The sequence below is a fragment of the Apteryx rowi genome, unplaced genomic scaffold (assembly GCF_003343035.1).
Source record: "Apteryx rowi isolate R43461 unplaced genomic scaffold, aptRow1 scaffold_363, whole genome shotgun sequence".
Classification (NCBI taxonomy): domain Eukaryota; kingdom Metazoa; phylum Chordata; class Aves; order Apterygiformes; family Apterygidae; genus Apteryx; species Apteryx rowi.
In genome coordinates this window covers 3456-23488 of record NW_020450119.1, presented here as the reverse complement: position 1 = coordinate 23488, position 20033 = coordinate 3456, and the positions used below count along the sequence as shown (strand labels likewise).

Here is a 20033-nt window from a genome sequence, read left to right as displayed (position 1 = left end):
GTTGGTGKTACCAGCTGCCTTTTTTTCCTTACCTTTGGGCAATCTGACCTAAAGCACTCACTAAGGAGGTCATACACTGATCCCTGATTGTGCCCAATGCACAATCTGAGTAAAAGCTGGTGTAGCACTAGCTCTAAGCAGCTTACCTATTTCATTTCCATTTAATTCAAAGTTTAAAGCCATTTCTACAAGTGCCATGCTCCAATCCACGATCAAGCTTTCTTGCGACCCAGAACCTGCAGCTCACAGTCTCCCCTGGAATCATTTCTGTTATTGTAACAGCAGCAGCAGTTTGCTCTGCTGCTCCTCCCCACCCCAGCTTGGCAGTCTTAATGTATTGTATATGCTGCTGTTCCTTGTTCCTCTTTCCTTACCTTTCATACATATCATCCCAATAATCATCTTCCTATGACAGCTCCCAGTCTAATTCTCTGTCACTTCCTGCACATATAGCAGCTAATTTTAATTTCCCCATCCTAATCTGCTTCTTGAGTGTCTAATTTTAGTTTCACATTTCCTATAATCAGGTCCTCTTGGAGGTCCTCCTTGCTCTAGGGTGAATGCTGCAGTAGACATTAATCCCTCTACTGACTTCTGCAAGTTTTTTTTCTTACTCTTTCTGAGTTTGCCTGAATCTAATTCCAGCTGGATCTCCTTCCTATGTTTCTCAGCCACTAGATGGTACTCTTCTAAAGACAAATTTGTTTCACATTTCTTAAATTTCCTTTAAGATATGGGGTAGAGAGAAAGATGGAGCTAGACACTTCTGGGAAGTGCACAGTGATAGAGCAAGGGGCATCAGACACAAACTGCATGAGAGAAAATTCCAGTTAAATATAAAAAATAAAATAAAATAATAATAATAAWAAAACCTATGGGGATGACCAAACACTGGAACAGAGGCCTGGGAATCTGCATCCTTGGAGATATTGGAGTTCAGCTGGATGTGACCCTGAGCAACCTGTTCCACTGGGCCCTGTTTTGAGCAGGAGGTTGGACTGGAGACCACCAGAAGTCCTTTCCCAGCTACATCCTTCTGYAATTCAGTGAAGAGAGGAGCTGGAAATGGGGGTGAGAATAAAGAGTGCTAGGAGAAATAAGGAGTTCCTAAAGCAGGGAGAGGAGGCAACCTGGCACTTCTTACAAAGACACATCTACCGAAAGGCTTGGGGACCCAGAGCAAAGTGAAGGTACTTTGGCAGAGTGACAAAGTGGAAGTTTCTTCACTTTCTGGCTTGACCTGGGAGCTACCTCATTGCTATGGACTTGCCTGGTGATCTCGGCTCTTGGCAGCTCCCGTTTCTCCCTGACACTTCATGGCCAAGAGTTAGCATTGCAAGCTTGGGGTGCCGGGGAGGTGAGAGGGAAACCGCAGCGCCTGTGAGGGCACATGCACAGTCACACACAGCACAGCGTGTTTCYTGTGGGGTTATTGCTGGGAGTCCTTCAGCTATTAAATCATCTCTCCAGGTGTCTTTATCCTGGCCCCTCAGGCAAAGAAAACTTCCACAGAGGAAGGCTGAGTCCTTCCCCATGCAGCCACTGCACGCGGTGTTTGTCCCAGCCCGGGTGCCCCATGGCCACCCTGCTGCTGGACCCCRGGGGCTGGCAAGGAGGCCCCCAGCACGGTGAGCTGAGCCGCGCCGGGAGGCTGAGCCCTGCGGCAGGCCAAGGAGGAAGGAGGAAGGGTGGGCCGGATGTGGAGCCTCATTTCAAAACTGAAGCACTGCCCGTGCGGGGAGCTGGGACTTTGAGCAGCCCCCCGGCCCCTTCTGTGCCGCCCTGCAATCTGCCCTCCTCCCCCCCCGCCCCGGCCGCTCGGCTGACGCCGGAGCGCTGCAGGGTGAGTGCACGGCCGCGCGACCGCCCAGCGTCAAGGGCCAGCGCAGCATGGCACGGCTGGCGGGGGCGCAGGGCTTGAGCCCTGTGCTGCCCCAGGCCGTGCTCCTCCCCAGGGCTGGGGCTGCGTGGGACAGGGAGCCAGCCAGGTGTGTCCCTGGGGSCCCGGCTGTCCCCGTGGCCAGGTGGGCTGGGGGCTCCGAGAAGGCTGCGATTGCAGGGCTGGACTCTGCCCCGTCAGGTTAGAAACCCCCAGGCTGACCATTAAGACCCCATTTTTTCTGGTGCTTCCCTCCCTCCCATGTCAGGCAGGAAGGTGCTGGGCAAGAAAACCTGCTAACCATGCTACCTTGGGGGTAAAGACTGAAAGACCCTTGAGGTGACAGAGGACATCCCTCCCCACCACCCATTTCTRTTAGCAGATGAAATATTTGGGTGGTATAACTCAAATGGCAGAAGCAGTGCCCCTTGCAAGCCCAGCACCCCGTTCCCTCTGGGTATGGCAGGGAAGATGCACGGTGCTCACATGCCCACTGTGTTTCCCCTTCATTTCCTTCCTCCTTTCAATTCCTGCCCCAGCTGTTACTGTGCCTCTTTGAATCTCCCTGTCTGGGCACCTGTGGTTGTGTGRAAGGAGTGCAAGGAGAACGTCTGCAAAGTATAAAGCAATTATTTATTGGCTAACAAGCAGCCAAGACAGCTAGGACTTTAAGAGCTCCTAGGCTAAGTGCTAGTCTGCTCACCACTTTGCAGAGGCACCTGCAGCATCCTTGCTGGCCAGGCAGCCACCAGTCCGGAGGGGACTGCAGGACCAATCTCCACAGCTTGTGGGAAYGACCCTCAGTGTTGCTCTGTGGCAATGGTGGCATTGGCTGAGGTTTTTTTTTTTTTTTCCTCCTTTCTCCCTTCCTCCCTGTTAAGATTTTATGTCTTTCAGTGTTGGTGTTCTTCCTCTTGACTCTTTGAGCTACTAGTGACCCCTGTCTCAGCAACCCTCTCTGCATGGGTAACTTCACCTGCCTTGTAACTCCTGCTGTGAATGAAGTTTGCACCCACACCCCTCACCTGGCATCTTCTGAAGCACTGCTTGCCACTGTAAAGGCAATTAACAGGCTTTAATTTTAAATTATGCTTTCCTTTAAAAGGCAGCCATGCAGAACAAGAGCTGTGTTTCCTGGTACTGTAGTGAGCCCCGCAGGGAGCAGCAGGAGGAGGGTCTCACGCTGCCCAGCTCCAGGCACTAGTGAGCTAGGTGTGGCAGTACGAGGCTGTTGCCCACTATGGACAGCCGTTACTGCAGCAGGCTGAGGCGTGTGCACGCCTTGCCAGTGGCTTTTAGGGTTGATTGATAGGTAGGAAACGGGGCTGAGGCTCAGGACTGCTGAAAGGATTGTCCCCGAGCAGGATTTCCTGGCTGCCAGCCTGGTCCCAAAAGAGGCCCTTCCCCTTCTGCGAGCCCTGGCATGACAGTGGCTTTCAGAAAGCACGACGACAGGGGACACGTGGCTCGGCCCCTGCTCACCCTGCATGGAGCAGGCTCAGGCGAGGGGGAGGACAGCAGAGCACTAATCAGACTGTCGCTGCGTGCTGTAGCACATTCCCAGCRGACAGGAGCTCTGTGTTGGTTTGTTACAAAGCTCAACCAAGCTTTGCTCAACCATAGGAGAGCTGGGAAATTTCCCTTTTGCTTGGCAAACGTGTGCATACATGGGAAAAGATGCATCCCTACAGCCACATGATTCGTGCTGAGGCCCTCCACTGAGTTATGGTAGCTCAGCAAAAAGGCATGGTCTTAACAAGGCATCTTTCYCTGTGTAACCTTCCCTGGAAGAGAAAAACCGTTTGCGGCCAGTCTTGCCCTGTCGCACTTGGCAAATCTCCTGCCTTTGCATTTCCTATCTAAAAGGTGGCAAAATGCAAACTGCCAACAAGGCCTGACATGGGGAGGTGCTGGGCAGCTTGATCTTTGTGCTCTGCCATCTGAACTGTGTGCAAACAAGCACCAGCACCTATGTTATTGTAACCCCATCAAGTATTGCTGTGTACAAGACTGCATGAGCCCTAAATACCATACTTGTTGGTCTTTGCTGTGTTGTGTTTGTGTGTTCCCAGGGATGTCCTGTAATAATAGTAGGAGAAAGTTCATTCTTCTTTGATATTTCAGGTGACTCTTCATATCCTGTGATGGCAGGAGAAAACCGTGCAATAGGTGTCCTCTTACAAACACTGCAAGATCTTGCACCTGAGGATTTTCTACAGTTTAAGAATAAATTATCATACATTAGTTACAAAGAAAGACAGAATATCCCCAAGAATTCACTGAAAAAAGCCAGCCATGCTTACACACTTGTCAACTGCATGAAAGAGCACTATGGAGAAGACATTGCAATGGAGATAGCAACTGGTGTGTTTGAAGAGATGAACCGGAGAGACCTTGCTAATAAAATCCAAGATGAGAAAGTCAAAGGTAGGAAGCTGGACTAAAATTTAATTTTCTTAGTCTCTTTTCCCTTGAATGTTCCTGGAAATAGGTGGAAGTCAGTAAAAAAGCATATTCCAGCTCCCAGGGGAGCCTGGAAACATGAATATGTCCCACTGTGATCCTGTTAGCATTGGAGGCTAGTAGTGACGTCTCCTCTTGCTCTTTCCATTTATGCACTGCCAGACTTCCTGTTCTCTCTGGAGATTTCCCTTGCAGTATGGGAGGCCTGCAGCCCAACCGGCAGGGCAAGGACCATGGTGTTATGGGTGGAAGTGCCTTGAATGGAGGCTATGGCCTGCCACCAAGCAATGGCCCCATCTGTGAGAGCAAGGCACACACTCTGTGTCCATGATTGGAGGCTTTGAGCACAAAGTGCACAAAGCGGGCCTGGGAAAAAAGCTGTCTGCACGTCTCTCAATGCTTAATATCCCTCTCCAGCTTCCCAACTGCTGTGCTTCCATCTTTATAATCAGCTCACAGCTTTGATACCTCCCATGATTGTCCTGCCAGGTGACCACTGAAGGCCTGCATGGTCAATGGTTATGCTGCATGCACTTTGTATCGTGCTCTTGTCTCTCTGCAAGTCCTGCCGGCATTTGTACACAGCCCATACAGTAATGCTGAGGTCTGACAAGCCCCTTCCACTGTTTCACGTCCTGCCAGCTTCAGCTGCTGTGACCTGCTTCCTTTTTCAACTAGGGAAGGAAGTGGCTATGCACTGAGGCGTTACTGTCGCGTGAAGGGAGGACGAGGGGTAATATCAACTTTGCCTGCCAGAGCCCTCCTCAAAAGGGCTTTCACTGGGTCAGGTTCACAAAGTTGAGTCAACTTTGCCTGCCAGAGCCCTCCTCAAAAGGGCTTTCACTGGATCAGGTTCACAAAGTTGAACAAAATAAGAAAGGCCCTCCCCTTTGGTAATCAACATTTCCCTGCCAGAGCCCTCCTCAAAAGGACTTTCACTGAGTCAGGTTCGCAAAKTTGATCAAAATAGACAATTTATTAAAGCGGCAGATCAACAGGTTCAAGATTGCCGGTGATAAATGCACTTACTGCAACAAATTCTACTTTTTCTGAGCTCAAACTGATAATTAAGTGCTTTCAACAATGGTATTTTTCCCGGGGTAACGTCCGACGTTGGAGGCGCAAACCTTACCAAAAAGGCATCCCTGTTTTGGGGAGGAGAGAGGTCCAGGCCCGTCGACCTGTCCGTAGGTTGGCGTTCTCGTCCTCGAAATGGAGGATCGTTTATGCACTGAATTTATGCTCTTGGCGAGGTGGGGCTGAGTCAAACACTGTGGGATGTTTGGTCCTTATYGAGCTCAGTAGAGGGTGTCAATGGCTGCTGGCCTTTATTTTTTTTTGCCCCTATCAACAACACCAGGCTGCAAGACTCCTGCCTTGTCCCAGGTGTCATTTTGGGTAGAGCAACGTCAAGTGGTGAGACCTCCGCCTCGCCCTGGGCGTTGTCTCACCCCCCACCAGCATGGGCATCAGGCTGCAAATCATCCTTTGTATCCACTGTTTACYCCATGGCAGGGAGGATCACAGATAATCACAGACCATTATCCCACATGAGGTTTGGAGCCAAGGTAGGATGTCTTCTGCAAGAGCCCTGAGTGAATTGCTGGGCTGTGCCTCGTCCCTGGTGTYTGTAAATGGTGGGAAAATCCCCACACTCGGGCACAGGGGCTGTCTGCTGTGCTGCAGCTGGAAGAGCTGTCCCCATGTGGGAGCTGAACTTGCCTGGGGAGAGAGGGATTCCCACCAACTGTGAAGCGACTGTGGGCAGGCACTTGCCACCCTYATCCCTGCCCTGGCAGAGGGCTCTGGGATGTTGGATGGAGGGTCAGTGCTGGGATGGAGTGAGGTGCTGGGAACTCCCCTGYCCTTGGTTGGGTGCTGCTGCCATAACTTGGAGGAGGCCTGAGAGACCTGTAAGTCATTGCTGGACTGAACAGCTTTGCTGGTAYGGCCAGCCAGGAGCAAAGGTCCCCTTGACCCCCAAATCCACCCAGATGCTTACCACAGATGCTGAACTAGYCACCCTTCCAAGCTTTGTGTTGGAGTGAAATGAGGATGCAGGGCTAGGGCTGTGCCTAATTCACTGGACCTGAAAAGGGCACAGACCAGAAGTGTCATCATCCCATGTYCCCACTGCAGTCAGTGGGGAGAAACAGCCCTACTGGGTGGGATGCAAGTYCAAACTGGGCTGAATCATCCTGGGTGCTGTCTCCCTCTGCCCTCCCAGCTCTGTACCTGCACCTGGACTTGCTGGTACTTGCTGGGAACAGGATCTGGCAGCTCAGCAGCGGCGTTGCCCACCCCAGAGCAATGCCACACAGTGTAAAGAAGCCCTTTGTCTCATCACAGCCAGAGCTTTCCAGATCCTTTTTTCTCATGGTGAGGATTAGATACAACTCCACAGGGACAACAGCGTGGCATGACTGACTCTACCCTGCACTGTGCCTTGTGTTTGTTACTGCGTGTGGGACAACTACCCAGGGATATCGGATTTGCTCCCAGTGTGGGAGCACAGTCTTGTTTGGCAACATTTTGCACCTGGAGGCAGGAGCCTAAGGACAGTGCCTTTGGCCCCAGGAGCAGGAGCAGAGGGGGATAAAGACCATGGGCACCCCCAGACAATTGCATTTGCTCTGCCCAGTTTCAGACAGAGGACTTGGCAAGAGAGTGATGGGCCAGGGATTAACAGCAGGCAGGAGATGTGAGAAGGTAACTAGAACAGCTGAAGGGTGAAAAATTTCCCCAAACTCTCCTCTGGATTCACTCTCAGGTGGCACATCTGGGGCTGCAGGGCAGGGCATCCTCTATGTCCCTGGGGGGGAATGCAGAGGCCTGAGGATTGGAGAGTTGCTAAAATGGGTGCTGATGGATCAGTGGGAGGTGGGGGCCTAGGAGATGTGTAGGACTCCCTAGCTGACCACAGGCCCCATAAATTTCTGTAGGCAGCATCCTTCTCGATTGCCCTAGTCTTTAGCTCTGTGAGAACAAAGAAAGCCCTGAGCCMTTCAGGAAATCACCGAGGCCGAGCCTCCCCTTCTCCAGGGGACTGTGCCACACTCCAGTGATAATACTCACAGTCAGTTCTTGGTTCACTTCAGAGTTCAGTTCAGGTTTGGGCCATTTAAAGAGAAACAGAAACAGAATGCAGTTAAGCAGTTATTGCAGCCGTGAGACCAGGGTTCACAGACTTCTGCCTACCAGGAGGACACAAGGGACACCTTGGGGATGATCCTGGCAGAGCCTGAAAGAAGGTGGACTTGATGGGTGACATGGAGGATACAAGCTCCTAAGGAGCAGCTGGTTGTCCCACTTTGCCTCTCAAAAGGCTAGAGAAGGATATTTCCTGAGGCTGGTTCCACAGGTTTTGGGAGTTCTCCTTAACAATGATGTGAAACAGATGTCATGTAGCATTGGAGTGCTGTAAGAGGAGTTCTACTGATGAGCTCCTAAGAAATCTAGCTTTATTTGGAATTGACTTTTCTTCTTGTTGGTTTAGAGTACAAACAGAAATACAGAGCACACGTGATAAGAGAGTTTCTTCAGTATAAAGAAGTAAATGCTTGTYTCGGTGAGAACCTGACCATAAGTAACCGCTACACCAACCTGACGATTGTTACAAAGGCTCAGACCAAAAGGGAAGGAGAACAGGAAACCATCGATGTAAGCCAGAGACATGCAGACACCGGCAATGAGCAAGCTAACACTGCTGTTACTATGGCACGGCTGTTTCAGTCTGATGAAGGACAAGCACCACAGACYGTTGTGCTGGTGGGAGCTGCGGGGATGGGAAAGACAATGACAATGAGGAAGATTATGGTAGAGTGGGCAGAAGGAGTCCTTTATGCACAGTTTGACTATGTTTTCTACCTCAACTGTAAAGAAATTAGCCCTACTAAAGAAGTGAGTGTGGCAGACTTGATTTCAAAATGCTGTCCCCATAGAAGTACACCAATTGAAAAGATTCTGGATAGCCAAAAAAAGGTCCTGTTCATTATTGATGGGTTGGACTACCTGAGATTTTCTTTGCTTCAGCCAGAAGATGACCTGAGCTCTGACCCCAGGGAAGAGAAGCCACTGGAAACCACTCTGATCAGCTTATTTAAGAAAATTGTTCTCCCTGAATCCTCCTTGCTGATTACTACAAGGCCAACGGCCCTTCAGAATCTGGGGCGGTGTTTAAAGGGTGAATGCTACGCAGAAATATTGGGCTTCTCAGCAGCTGCAAGTGAGGAATATTTCCACAGGTTTTTTGACACTGATAATAAAGCAGATACAGCCTTCAGGTTTGTCAAAGGAAATAAAATACTCTTYACCATGTGCTTTGTCCCCATCATGAGTTGGACTGTCTGCACTATTCTGGAACAAGAACTTTACAAGAAGAAAAATCTTACTGCGAGCTCTAAAACGACCACAAGAATGTATGTGTTTTACCTTTCCAGATTGCTGAAGTGCAGAGCAGGTGATAGTAAACAGGAACTGCAGCAGTTCCTGCGCAAACTTTGSTGCTTGGCTGCTGATGGGATGTGGATGCACAAGGTGCTGTTTGAGGAAAAGGAAATCAAGGAGCGTGGCTTAGATCATCCAGACCTTCTCTCCCTCTTCCTCAATGAGAACATTTTAAAGAAAGGCATGGACCACGGGAATGTCTACAGCTTCATTCACCTGCACCTCCAGGAGTTCTTYGCAGCAATGTTTTATGTCCTGGAAGACAAAGAGGAGACAGTAGGCAACTCGGGGACTCATGTGAAAGACATAAAAATGTTACTTGAAAACTATAGCAAATCTAGAAAGGATCTGATGTTAACAGTGAGTTTCTTGTTTGGTCTGGTAAATGGAAAATCCATAGAATACATGGACCAAAGAATTGGGTGTAGACTTTCACCAAAATTTAAGGAAGCTATGCTGAGATCAGTTCAGACAAGGCCTAGAGGAATTTCACCTCCAGGTGAMGGGACAGTGAAGATTAAGGAGTTGGCTATTTTTCATTGTTTGTTTGAGATTTACGAAGAAGACTTTGTGAAGCGTGCCTTGAATTGTTTCACTGGGATAGACTTGCATGATGTCAAGCTGACCCGATATGATCAAATGGCTCTTTCATTCTGTATCAAGCAGTGGAATGGACTGGAGTCGGTGACCTTCAAAGGCTGCTCCTTCGAACAGCAAGTTTACAAGGAAGAGTTAGTCACAGGCTCCGCACCAGGGTTATATTGGTAAGTATGGCCCCTGCATCTGCTTTAGTAGCTGAAAGTGATGGAAATATTTACCATGCTATGAACTAGTGCTATGATGTGTATTCTCCACCACAAAGGATATTGTTAAAGGCATTTGCACTCCCAGCTGCCTTTCATCCAAACCATTCTTTCCACTAGCAGTTACACTTGGCTCCTCAGCAGAGAATTTTACTTAGGCTCCAGGAGGACAGTAGGAGAATGAGGGTTGTGCAGGTTCCTCCGCCTGCTGCGTACAGGAGGATCGAAGGAGATATAGCATCTTCAGGTCAGCTTCCTGGGTGTTACAGTGCAGCCTCCCCTTGCTCAGGGCTAGAGGAACCCGGTGCCCCAGGGCCAGGGCTGCCTCTTCTTCCCAGGCCCTTTGATCCTGTCTGCACTGCACAGCAGGGCCAGGCATGACCAGTGCRGCTCTGGCAGCAGTGAGCCAAGCTTGCAGGGGGCCCTGCTCTGTTATCTATTCTCGCCCAAACCTAAAGTGTACTTAAGTTTTAAGTATGCACTGAGGTTCRCTGTTATGTTGGAGAGTAAGTTAACTCTAACAGTAACGGTTCAATGAACACAGTCCCTCCTATTGCATCTCCAAAGCTGGCAGTGTTAACGCTAAAGCTATGATTGTGCCTCCAGAGGAAACACTCTGRGAGCTGGTAGTGAGCCCTGCTTTGGGATGCTTATGCACTGAAGTCCAAGGTGGGACCTGCACAAACTCATATTTGCTGGGTGGCAGGTAAAGGCTGTCCATGTCTCTCCTTCCCCACTCTGGCAGGGGGGGGTGCGGCAGCTCACTCCTGCCGGGTGAGCTGGAGAGAGTACCAGCCCCTGGTTTGCAGGGAACGACAGCTGGTGGAGGAGCAGCAGTCCCCTATCTCCCTGCTCTGCCAGGCGCTGAGGAACACAAGCAGTGAAGTGAAGACGCTCAGGTAAGATTGGTCCATGGGGAAGGGTGGCAGGGCTGGGGGGAGCCCCTCCCCTTGCACCTCATTGGCTGCGGTGGCCCTGTGCCAACAAAGCTCCCTTTGGTCTGTCCTGCCAGCGGGTTGGCTGAGGGTGGGGCTGGGCCCCTCATTGGCCCATGGGTGAGTGTGGTCCCTCCATGCTGATTGGCCATGCTGCAGGCAGGTTGAGTAGGCAGACCCAGGGATGGGAGTGAGTGTGATGAGCTCATTGTTCTCTGCTGCTCTCTGCCGCAGGCTGCACTGGTGTGGCCTCACGGAGGGCTGCTGCAAGGACCTCGCCAGGCTGCTGGCCACGCACCCCAGCCTGGACCAGCTGGAGCTGGGCGACAACAAGCTGGGCGACAGCAGCGTGCAGCTGCTGTGTGAGGGGCTGCGGCAGCCCACCTGCCGGCTGCGGGCCCTGCGGTGAGTGACGCCAGTCATCCCGGCTCCTCCTGGGGACTTTTTCTCAGTGGCCCTCTGGCACTGCAGTTCCAGTTATTCAAAGGCCAAATGGTGCAGGATGGAGCAGAGCACTTGGGATGGATGGGAAAAAGTCCTTCCAGGGCATGATCGTCCCTTCGTCCCACTTTTCTAGGGATGCGCCGTCCCCTGCAAGTGTCGGCTCTTTCTGACACAGAGGCTCCCAGGGTGAATAGCTTAAAGGCAGGAACCCCCCACAGTGCCAGTGCTGTGGAGACTGTCACCTGCTAAGGTGTGGGGTGGTCGTGTGGGTGGTGTGGTGTAGTGTTTCTGCTCCTGATTGTTGCTGGATGGCCAGGAATGGGGCTGGCCCATGGGACCTCAAGTTGGAAGAGCCATGATGAATCCTGAAGGTCTTTTCTGCACATTTCTTCTGCAGACTGTGGTACTTCTGCCTCACCAGTGCCTGCTGTGAGGATCTTGCCACTGTGCTCAGCACCAGCCAGCACCTGATGGAGCTGGATTTGTCCTGTAATGACGAGCTGAGAGATGCTGGCGTGCAGCTGCTGTGTGAAGGGCTCCAGCATCCCGCCTGCCGGCTGCAGACACTGCGGTAAGGGCCACAGGGCTGGACAGTGCCCCATGAGACCAGCTGACCTATTACAGCGAGACTGAGGCCAAAAGAAAAAGAACTGAAATACAGAGGAATCTTGGTGTTTTCCTCTGTGGATCCTCTAAAGAGAAAAATGCAACTCAGTCATCCCAAGCCCACGAGTTTGCATTTCCCACACTGTGGATGGCGGTGCCCCACGTGGCCATGGCTTGTGCCACAGCAGGGTCTTGGGGAGGCTCCGTGCTTCTCAGCAGGGCACTGGGAGCCAGGGTGACCTTGAGAATGGGAACAGCAGGATTCGGGACTCCCAGAGCAACAGCCTGGCCTGTTCCGCCTCCTTTCCTACAGAGGAGGAAGGTAGTACTGCAGAAGTTAGGAGGGCTGCAAAAGGGTGCCTAGACCCAATGGAGCAAGCAGGGCCTTGCATGACTAAAATGGCCAGCTCTGCCAGCCCAGCCCAGTCACACCCTGGGGAGAAAGAGGAGACTCTGTAAAGTCATGGTCCCTCCAGGAGCCCTCTGCCATCTCTGCTCCGGGGCTGGATGCACGAGGTAAAGGGCAGGGAAGGCAGCACTTGTGGCTGCTCTGGACAGGTGGGTGACCCTGACCATGCTATTTCTCTTCCTGCACAGCCATTTCTGCATTTCTAAACATAGCACTGTGATCCCTCACTCCCATCTTGATAATCTGCCAGTAAAGCCCTCTTGCTGTTGTCTTTGCTTTGGTCATACAGTTTGGGAAGCTGTCATCTCACAGGCACGTGCTGTGGGGACTTGGCTGCTATGCTCTTTGTCAACCAGAGCCTGACCTGCCTGGATCTGAGCGATAATGAGCTTGGAGGTGCTGGGGTGCAGCAGCTCTGCCAGCTACTGAAGCATCCCGCCTGCCGGCTGCAGACAGTGGGGTAAGGGATATGAGGCTCCCCTGTTCATTCTCCACTCCAGCCTGCCGTGAGGCCCCAAGGAAAAGCTCTGTTATTGCCCCTACTTGGACTTTTCCATCTGGCCTGGACCAGAAGTGCCTCTGCCTGGAGCCAGCACTTACACTCGCTCCCCTGGGCCTCACAGTCTGGGTGACTTTTGCCAAGCTCAGGACACACAGAACCACGAGCCACCTGGGCCCTGCATGCCCAATGCCTTTTGCTCAGACAGCAAGGAGGCCCTGGGCTTTCCTCGGGGACTCAAGTACAGAGTTGCACTCTCTCGACTTGTGCACCCCACAGCTAAAGAGAAGCCTGAAACGAGAGCTCRAGGACCCTGTGACCCTGTGCCCCAACAAGAGCTGGGACAGAGGTTGACTTGGGCAGGGTGGTTCAGGTGGGCCCTGTGGGACTGCTTCCAGGTGCTAGCCCTGGCTCTYGWTCCMTGACTCAGAGCCTGAAAGRACTGAAACACAGATACGGTTCACCTGACCAGACACTGAGACAGGATGACCAAAGTGTCCCTCTCTTGCCTGTGCTGCCCTGGGTTCATCAGGGCTGGTTTGAGGCGAGTGTGGCAAATCCCGTGGGCTGTGGGGCTCTGAGCCCCTTCTGCTGCCTGTCACCCTTCTCCCGGCAGCCCCTGGGCAGTGAAAGCCATGGGCAGGGAGTGGGGATGGCAGCAGGGCTGTGGCCGTGCAGGCACCCTGTGGTCGGATGCTGTGGGGCAGGGACAGTGTATTGTCATGTGGGTGTACACTGCCCTGCAGTCTCAGGCGACAGTCAGTATCTAGGGTAGTTTCACCAGGTCTTCTCCTTTTCTTGCTCTATTGAAAGATTGAACACATCTGGATTAAATGAAGAAACACAGCAGGAGCTGGCTGTACTCAAGAGAAGAAAGCCCAACCTGAAGATAGGGTATTTTTTTGAGCAAGACACCCTGCAGCCAAGCCCTATGGCCCAACTGCCCTCTCACCAGGCAGTCTTGTTGGGTAGAGGTGGAGGAAGGGTCAGGAAGATGTTTCCCTCCTTTATGGGAGGTCCTTTTTACAACAGGAACAATTTCTAGCATGTGTGGTAGGGATTTGATCAGTGCTCCTGAAGAGGATGGGAGACGTCCCTGGGATTTGGATCTCGTCATGTGTGATGGGACCTGGAACATGATCCTGTGTGGATCTGCTGGGGGGTTGGGGCGGAGTGACTCTGTGCAGGGGATGAGTCTGGCAACTTTCTGCTTTCAGTCTGCTGGGGCAGTGCAGGGGCAAGTGGGGGAAAAAGGACTTTGGATCCAGCTCACAAGATTTATGTACTTATGTATTTCATCCATTCACTGGTCTTTTTGTATTTCTGAAGGCCTCTGTAGTAGTTCCTGATTCCACAGTTAGCAGGAGGGTCCTTTCTCTCTCCCTTTTGACCATGCACTTACCTGTGAGTATTTGTGTTAGTCTGCTGATGTTCAATAAATGCCCTGGGTCCTGCCCCAGAAATCCTGCAGTGCTGTGGTCTTTCTGTTCCTTCCTGCCAGAACCCTGGGATGCCCTACAGCTCCCTCCATGCCCAGAGCCACCAGGGAGGTTTTCCGTGAGTCCAGCTCCCACTCTGTAATGCCCAAAGCAGGATCTGACTGAGCTGCAGAAGGATGGGACTCTCTGGCTGTGGAGCCTTGCTTGCTCGGGAAGGGGATGGCGGGCTGCTGGTGCTGGGGAGCACAGGACAGCCTAAGCAGAGGACATGGGCACAGCTTCTGGGAGGGGAGCCGGTGGGAGCCACTGATGGTGAGGGAGTGGGATACAGCTAAGAGGGAGCAGGCAGAAGACAGAGAGCAGCACGCAGAAACCACTTGTACCAGCAGGTCACAACACCTTCAGTGGGCCTCAAAGCCAATGAAACAGGCGAGGCTTAAACATCCTACTGTTGCTAGCACAGGGGAAAGCAGGCACTGGCCTACCAGCAGCCTCTCCCCACCAGGGGAAAACCCTGGGCTTTGCTCTGATGGTAGTTATGGTTCAGAAATTAGTTTCCAGCTGGGACTGCTCTTTTCTGCCTTTTTTGCAGAGCCGGAGTAGATTGTAAATCAGCCATGCAATCTCCTCCATGCCAGGGCCCTTGCTTCAGCATGGGAGCCCTGCTTCTGCATGGAAACCCCCAAGGCAACACCAAGGTGAGCCCAGCCTCAGGCTCCCTGGGGCATTTGCACGCGGGCCCTGGCCCCTTAAGGGGCCTGCAGGCAGATGAAGGCACTGCACAGCTGCCTGCAGGTGTGCGCCCCGCAGCCCGCAAGCCCCGACACAGCAGCTGCACTCACTCCCAGCAGCAGAGCTGAGGCAGGAAAGAGGTGGTTTCCCCGCTGCACACCAGCCCATGAGAGGAAGTGGCTGTGGCAGCCCGGATGCCGGTATAGGGCAGTACAAGGTGTAGCCGCTGCGCTCCTGCCCCAGTACACATCTACTGGGCCCACCAAACAGCAGGCAACTCACCAACAGCACCTACTCAGCCAGTTGCATTTCAGACTACTGTAATGATTTCTCAAGTCAGCCCTTTCCTCATCCTCATGCACTAGCAGAAGCTCCTCTCCTGCCTGAGCCCTTTCCCTAAGCACAGCCGCCTGGGAGACCTTGTTGGCAAAGCTCATCGTCACTTCCTCCTCCTGTAYRTGCCCTTCTTCACTGGAGYTCGGGACACCTTAGGCAGGCCGCCTTCCTGAGGCATCAGCTCATCTCCTGAGCCTYGGGACAGACCCTTCTTGTGCTCGGTGGAGGCTCTCCTTCATTCCCTGCCGCCTGCCCTGCACTCGGGCAGATGYTGCGGAGGTTAAATGTGATCATCACAAAGGCAAAGCCCTGCCAGTGACACCACCCACGCAGAGCRCTGTTCACCTGGGGCATGTCCCCACTCCTRCCCAGACCRTCCCCTTSWCCAGCAGTGTCCAGGGCACCACCACCGGTCTCCTGTGCCCCTCAGCTTTGTGCCCAGAGCTCCTGGGTCGCTCGGGATTTTCTCCAGGTCTCTGTGGCAGTGTCACTGCAAAGAGATAGCGATACACAAAAGCCTAGCGTTATCGTAGTCTGCAATGCAGCTGGCTGAGCAGAAACAGAAGCAGGTGGTGAGATGCTGGCTGTTCAGYGGGCCCAGCAGATGCGTGTGCTCTGACACACAGCRGCACTCRGGCWGCCAYGGCYRCWTCCCWGTKRGGGCTGKTGTRCAGYRGGGGAACCACCTCCTTCCTGCCTCGGCAYCGCGTGGGGCAAGTGCATCTGCCATGGGGGGGGTYTCACAGGCCGTGGGGCACACACCTGCAGGCAGCTAGACAGTGCCTCCATCCACCCACASGCTGCTGTGAGGGGCCAAGGCCCTCCTGCAAATGTCCCATGGAGCCTGGGGCTGGGCTTGACTAGGTGCCGCCCTGGAGGTTTCTAGCCCAGAGGCAGCCCCAGAGCCTGGCCCGTCTGGAGGGCTGTGGCATCGAGGGACCTGGTGCCAGGGTCGACCCTGCAGCAGCAAGGAGGCTGCAGCAGATGCTGCCCCCAGCGGAGGACGGTCCCTGTTGGGGCAGGGCTCTTGCCGTGCTCCCTGGCACAGTGTGCCAGACCCAACCCCGTGTGGGCTCAGCCATAGGAAGCACCCGCACACCCTGCACCCGCTGCAGGCACCCAGGCAGGGAGCCCTGCTCAGCTCATCAGGATCCCCACGGGGACGGACGGTTGGGCGCCCACCCACTGGTGGGGCGCGTGTGATGCCAGAAGCGGAGCCGAGACGCATATATGGGCATGCACGGGGATGGAGAAGGTTATTGGAGGTTGGGTCTCCGTCAGATGGGAGATAACCCTCCTGATAACGTCTCAAAAGGTGTCTGCTGCATCGATTGGCTCCCCCAGCAGTGAGGCCTGTACCTCTGCCTATATATTGCCCTCCCCACCGCAGGTGCCTGTGGTGGCCCGGGAGGCAAGCGGGTGCCGGGGGCTGCACCGTGGGGCAGGAGGCAAGCGGGATGGTCACCACCAGCCAGCTCCTTGCCAGGGCACTGGGGCTGCTGCTGTGCGTGCAGGTCTGCAGGGGTGAGTGCCTGCGGGCTCCCCGGGGCTGGAGCTGCCTGCCCTCATGCCGAGAGTGGGAGGCAGGCTGGGGCTGGAGAGGCCACAGTGGGGCTGGGGTGGCCACCATGGGTCTGTGCGTGACCTGCTGGAGGGCTTCCCAGGGACACCAGTGGAGACACACGGCCTGGGCAGCCCTTGGGGGCTCGCGGTGCCTGGGCTGTGCTGGGAATAGGGTATTTGCTGGTGGGACCAAACACTGAGCACATGTGGCAGGACACGTCCTCTGCTGTGTCCCCCTTGCATTGGGTGCTGGGCATTCGGGRGCTGGATATGGCCCTGCCTTTCTTTGCAGCTGGTGTCCTGCAGTGCCCCAGGGCTCTTCCACCCACCCAGCCATACACTGGGGCCAAGGCTCGGGCTGGGAGCAGGGAGTTGAGGCCWTCAGGGCAGGGGACAGCTGTGGGACACAGCCTGCTGACACAGCCTGGCATGACAGGCTGCACCAGACACCTGTGGCACCCTGCTGAGGCTCCATGTCCTCCTTTATGGTCCCACATGGGCACCCACAGGCACCGGGGAACTGCGACTTGTTGACGGAGGCAGCCGCTGCGCGGGCCGAGTGGAGGTGAAGCACGAGGGCCAGTGGGGCACCGTGTGCAGCTAYGACTTCRRCTGGGAYRTCCRTGGGGCCTCCGTGGTCTGCAGGCAACTGGGATGTGGCACCGTGGCCATGACTTCTCCCTACACCCCGTTTGGGGCTGGGGCTGGCCGGATTTGGCTGCAACCTGCCCTCTGCCGTGGCACCGAGACAGCACTCCACCACTGCCTGCACTTCGGATGGGGCCAGCACTTCTGCGGTCACGACTGGGATGTCGGGGTGACGTGCTCAGGTGAGGGATCGGGTGACTGTGCTGGGCAAAGCCCCTTGGCTACGTGGGGTTGAGAGCCAGMATGGCCRTGCCCACGGTCCTCCCCACTGRGGCCTMCCCAGGCAGRCATGGGGTGCAGGAGTAGGGCTGGGGCACAGCACCCTCATGCCCTGTGGACACCTCTGGTGCAGACGCCATGGAGCTGAGGCTGGTGAATGGAGGTGGTCCCTGTGCGGGCAGAGTGGAGGTGAAGCTGCGGGGCCAGTGGGGGACGGTGGCAGACGACGAATGGGACGTGGAGGATGCCGAGGTGGTGTGTCAGCAGCTGGGCTGTGGCTCAGCCAAAAGTGCCTATAACTGGACCAGCTTTGGGAAAGGCACTGGACCAATTCATCTGGCTGTGGTTGACTGTCACGGGAATGAGTCCGCCCTCTGGGACTGCGCTATCAAGGGATGGGGGTCATACATCGTCCCCCATGACTGTGATGTTGGTGTGGTCTGCCAAGGTAAGAGCTGTGGGGTCACCCCGGGCTGCCTCACATCCAGGGCCAGCTGTGCCAGCACCAAGGCTCTGGTGGCAGTCCCTCCACAACCCCTGGCGTGTCCCAGGGATCCCCAGGAGACCCCGGACTCTCTCCCCACCAGGTTTCGTGCAGCTGGTTGGTGGGAATAGCGCCTGCTCGGGCCGTGTGGAGGTCAGGCAGGGCCGAAGCTGGGCCACCCTCTGCGAGGCACACATGGACCTCAACGCCGCCCATGTCATCTGCAAGGAGCTGGGCTGCGGAGCAGCTCTGGCCGTCACCCGGGCGGCGCGCTTTGGGGCAGGAGCCGGGCCCATCTGGGACGGAGGCTTTGAATGTGCAGGCAACGAATCCCTCCTGTCTGCCTGCACCCGCAGGCTGCCCCACGGCCAGGGCTGCACCCACGCCAGCGATGCTGGTGTCATCTGCTCCCGTAAGAGTGCGGGGCGCGGGGCAGAGGCTGCAGAGGGGGATGGGCGGAGCACAAAGCGGTGCCATGGGCAGGGACAGGGCAGAGAGGCTGCAGGCTGTTCTATGGCAGCCCCCAGCGGTGTGGGGAGGCAGAGGGGTGCGTGGCAGCAGAGGGCTGCCATGCCTGTGTGCCCCCACCATCGTAGGAGCACGGGGCATGGGGCCGTCGTCTCCAGCACCCTTTCTCCTTTCCAGCCTACACGGGCTTTAGGCTGGCGAACAAGAGCACGGAATGCGCAGGGCGGGTGGAGCTGGAGGTGCGGGGCACCTGGGGCTCCCTCTGCGATGCTGGCTGGGACGTGCCCGACGCCCAGGTGCTCTGCCACCACCTCCGCTGCGGGTCTGCTGCCTCYGTGCCCCGCGGAGGRTATTTCGGGACAGGGAGCGGCCCGCTGTGGCGGGACACGTTTCACTGCAGCGGGACCGAGTCCCACCTGGGAGAGTGCCCTGCCACCGTGCTGGGGATCCCCGCCTGCTCGCCGGGCCGCGCTGCTGCAGTCAATTGCTCAGGTGCGTGCAGGGCAGGCAGCGTTTGCCACCAGGGCCTCCTGGGGGGAGGGGACTCAGCACCCCAAAATGAAAGGTTCCCCTCCCCACACTGCCACCGACAGCTGTGGGCCACAGGAACGATCTGGAGAAGCAGGGCCATGTCAGGCCGGGAGGAGGGCTGAGCCCAGGCACAGGGCAGCAGGGGCACGGGCAGCAGGAGGGCAGTGGGGCTGAGCTGTCCCCGGCCATCCTGTGGGGCACCTGGCACCCCGCTGCTGCCATCTGCCCGCTGCTGCTGCTGGAGCCACCCCAGGGAAGGACATGGCAGGGGCTCTTCGCTCTCCCCTGTCACCCTGACGCCTCTGGCACCACTCACACAGCTCCCTTCCCAAAGGTGCAGTTCCTGCGCTGGCGGCGCTGTGGAGGCTGGGGCCCTGAGGCCAGGCACGACGCCCCGTGGTGCCTGCAGCGCCTCAGGACATCTCCCCTCTGTGCAGGGTCAGGTGGTGCTGAACCCCTGCGGCTGGTGGATGGGGAGAGCCGGTGCGACGGGCGCCTGGAGGTGGACCTGCACGGGGCCTGGGGCCGAGTCCTGGCGGAGCAGTGGGACGCCAGCAGTGCCAGCGTGGTGTGCCGGCAGCTCCAGTGCGGTGTGGCACAGAAGGCCTACACTGCCCCTGTGCAGGGGCCAGGGTTAAGCCCCGTGGGGCTGAGTGGGCTCCGGTGCGTGGGCACGGAGGCTCGCCTGGCCCAGTGCAACGCCACGCTGCCCAGCACCACGCCGGCGGGCCGCGCCAAGGATGCAGCGGTTGTGTGCTCAGGTGAGTGTGCCGGGAAGCACCCCGGGGCACTGCAGGGGCCCAAGCAGCTGCCCCAACCCGGGCTGTCACCTACTGCAGGGAGCCGGCGGGTACAGCTGGCAAGCGGCCCTGGGCGCTGTGCTGGGAGAGTGGAGGTCTACGTCCAGGGGGCCTGGAGCCGCGTCTGCGAGGACGCCTGGGACCTCTCGGACGCCGCCGTCGTCTGCCGCCAGCTGGGCTGTGGCATGGCCCTGGCAGCACCTAGCTCGGCCTGCTACGGCCGGGGCTTGGGGCCGCTGTGGCTGGGTGCTGGGGGCTGCTCCGGGGCTGAGGCGACACTCTGGGAATGCCCAGCTCCGGCCCTGGGGCAGAGCGGCTGCAAGCAGGGC

At 55.8% G+C, this 20033-nt stretch overlaps 2 protein-coding genes across 3 annotated transcripts in view; both read left to right on the top strand.

Annotated features, from left to right (window-relative positions):
• The window catches only part of LOC112969687 (NACHT, LRR and PYD domains-containing protein 3-like), a 55461-nt gene extending 41529 nt beyond the window's left edge, over positions 1 to 13932 (top strand). For both annotated transcript variants that reach the window (XM_026073206.1, XM_026073207.1), the window contains exons 2-8: positions 4004 to 4306; positions 7839 to 9552; positions 10401 to 10490; positions 10761 to 10931; positions 11368 to 11541; positions 12275 to 12445; positions 13298 to 13932. In XM_026073206.1, the coding sequence (XP_025928991.1) occupies positions 4024 to 4306; positions 7839 to 9552; positions 10401 to 10490; positions 10761 to 10931; positions 11368 to 11541; positions 12275 to 12445; positions 13298 to 13529 (2835 nt within the window). In that variant the 5' untranslated portion in view covers positions 4004 to 4023 and the 3' untranslated portion in view covers positions 13530 to 13932. The remainder of the gene's footprint in view (positions 1 to 4003; positions 4307 to 7838; positions 9553 to 10400; positions 10491 to 10760; positions 10932 to 11367; positions 11542 to 12274; positions 12446 to 13297) is intronic.
• Positions 13933 to 16448: 2516 nt separating this feature from the next.
• LOC112969657 (scavenger receptor cysteine-rich type 1 protein M130-like) overlaps positions 16449 to 20033 on the top strand; it is a gene marked incomplete at its 3' end in the record, with an annotated part of 5907 nt that continues 2322 nt past the window's right edge. The window contains exons 1-7 of the mRNA XM_026073146.1: positions 16449 to 16515; positions 17064 to 17384; positions 17555 to 17869; positions 18009 to 18317; positions 18551 to 18865; positions 19342 to 19665; positions 19744 to 20031. Of these exons, the coding sequence (XP_025928931.1) occupies positions 16449 to 16515; positions 17064 to 17384; positions 17555 to 17869; positions 18009 to 18317; positions 18551 to 18865; positions 19342 to 19665; positions 19744 to 20031 (1939 nt within the window). The remainder of the gene's footprint in view (positions 16516 to 17063; positions 17385 to 17554; positions 17870 to 18008; positions 18318 to 18550; positions 18866 to 19341; positions 19666 to 19743; positions 20032 to 20033) is intronic.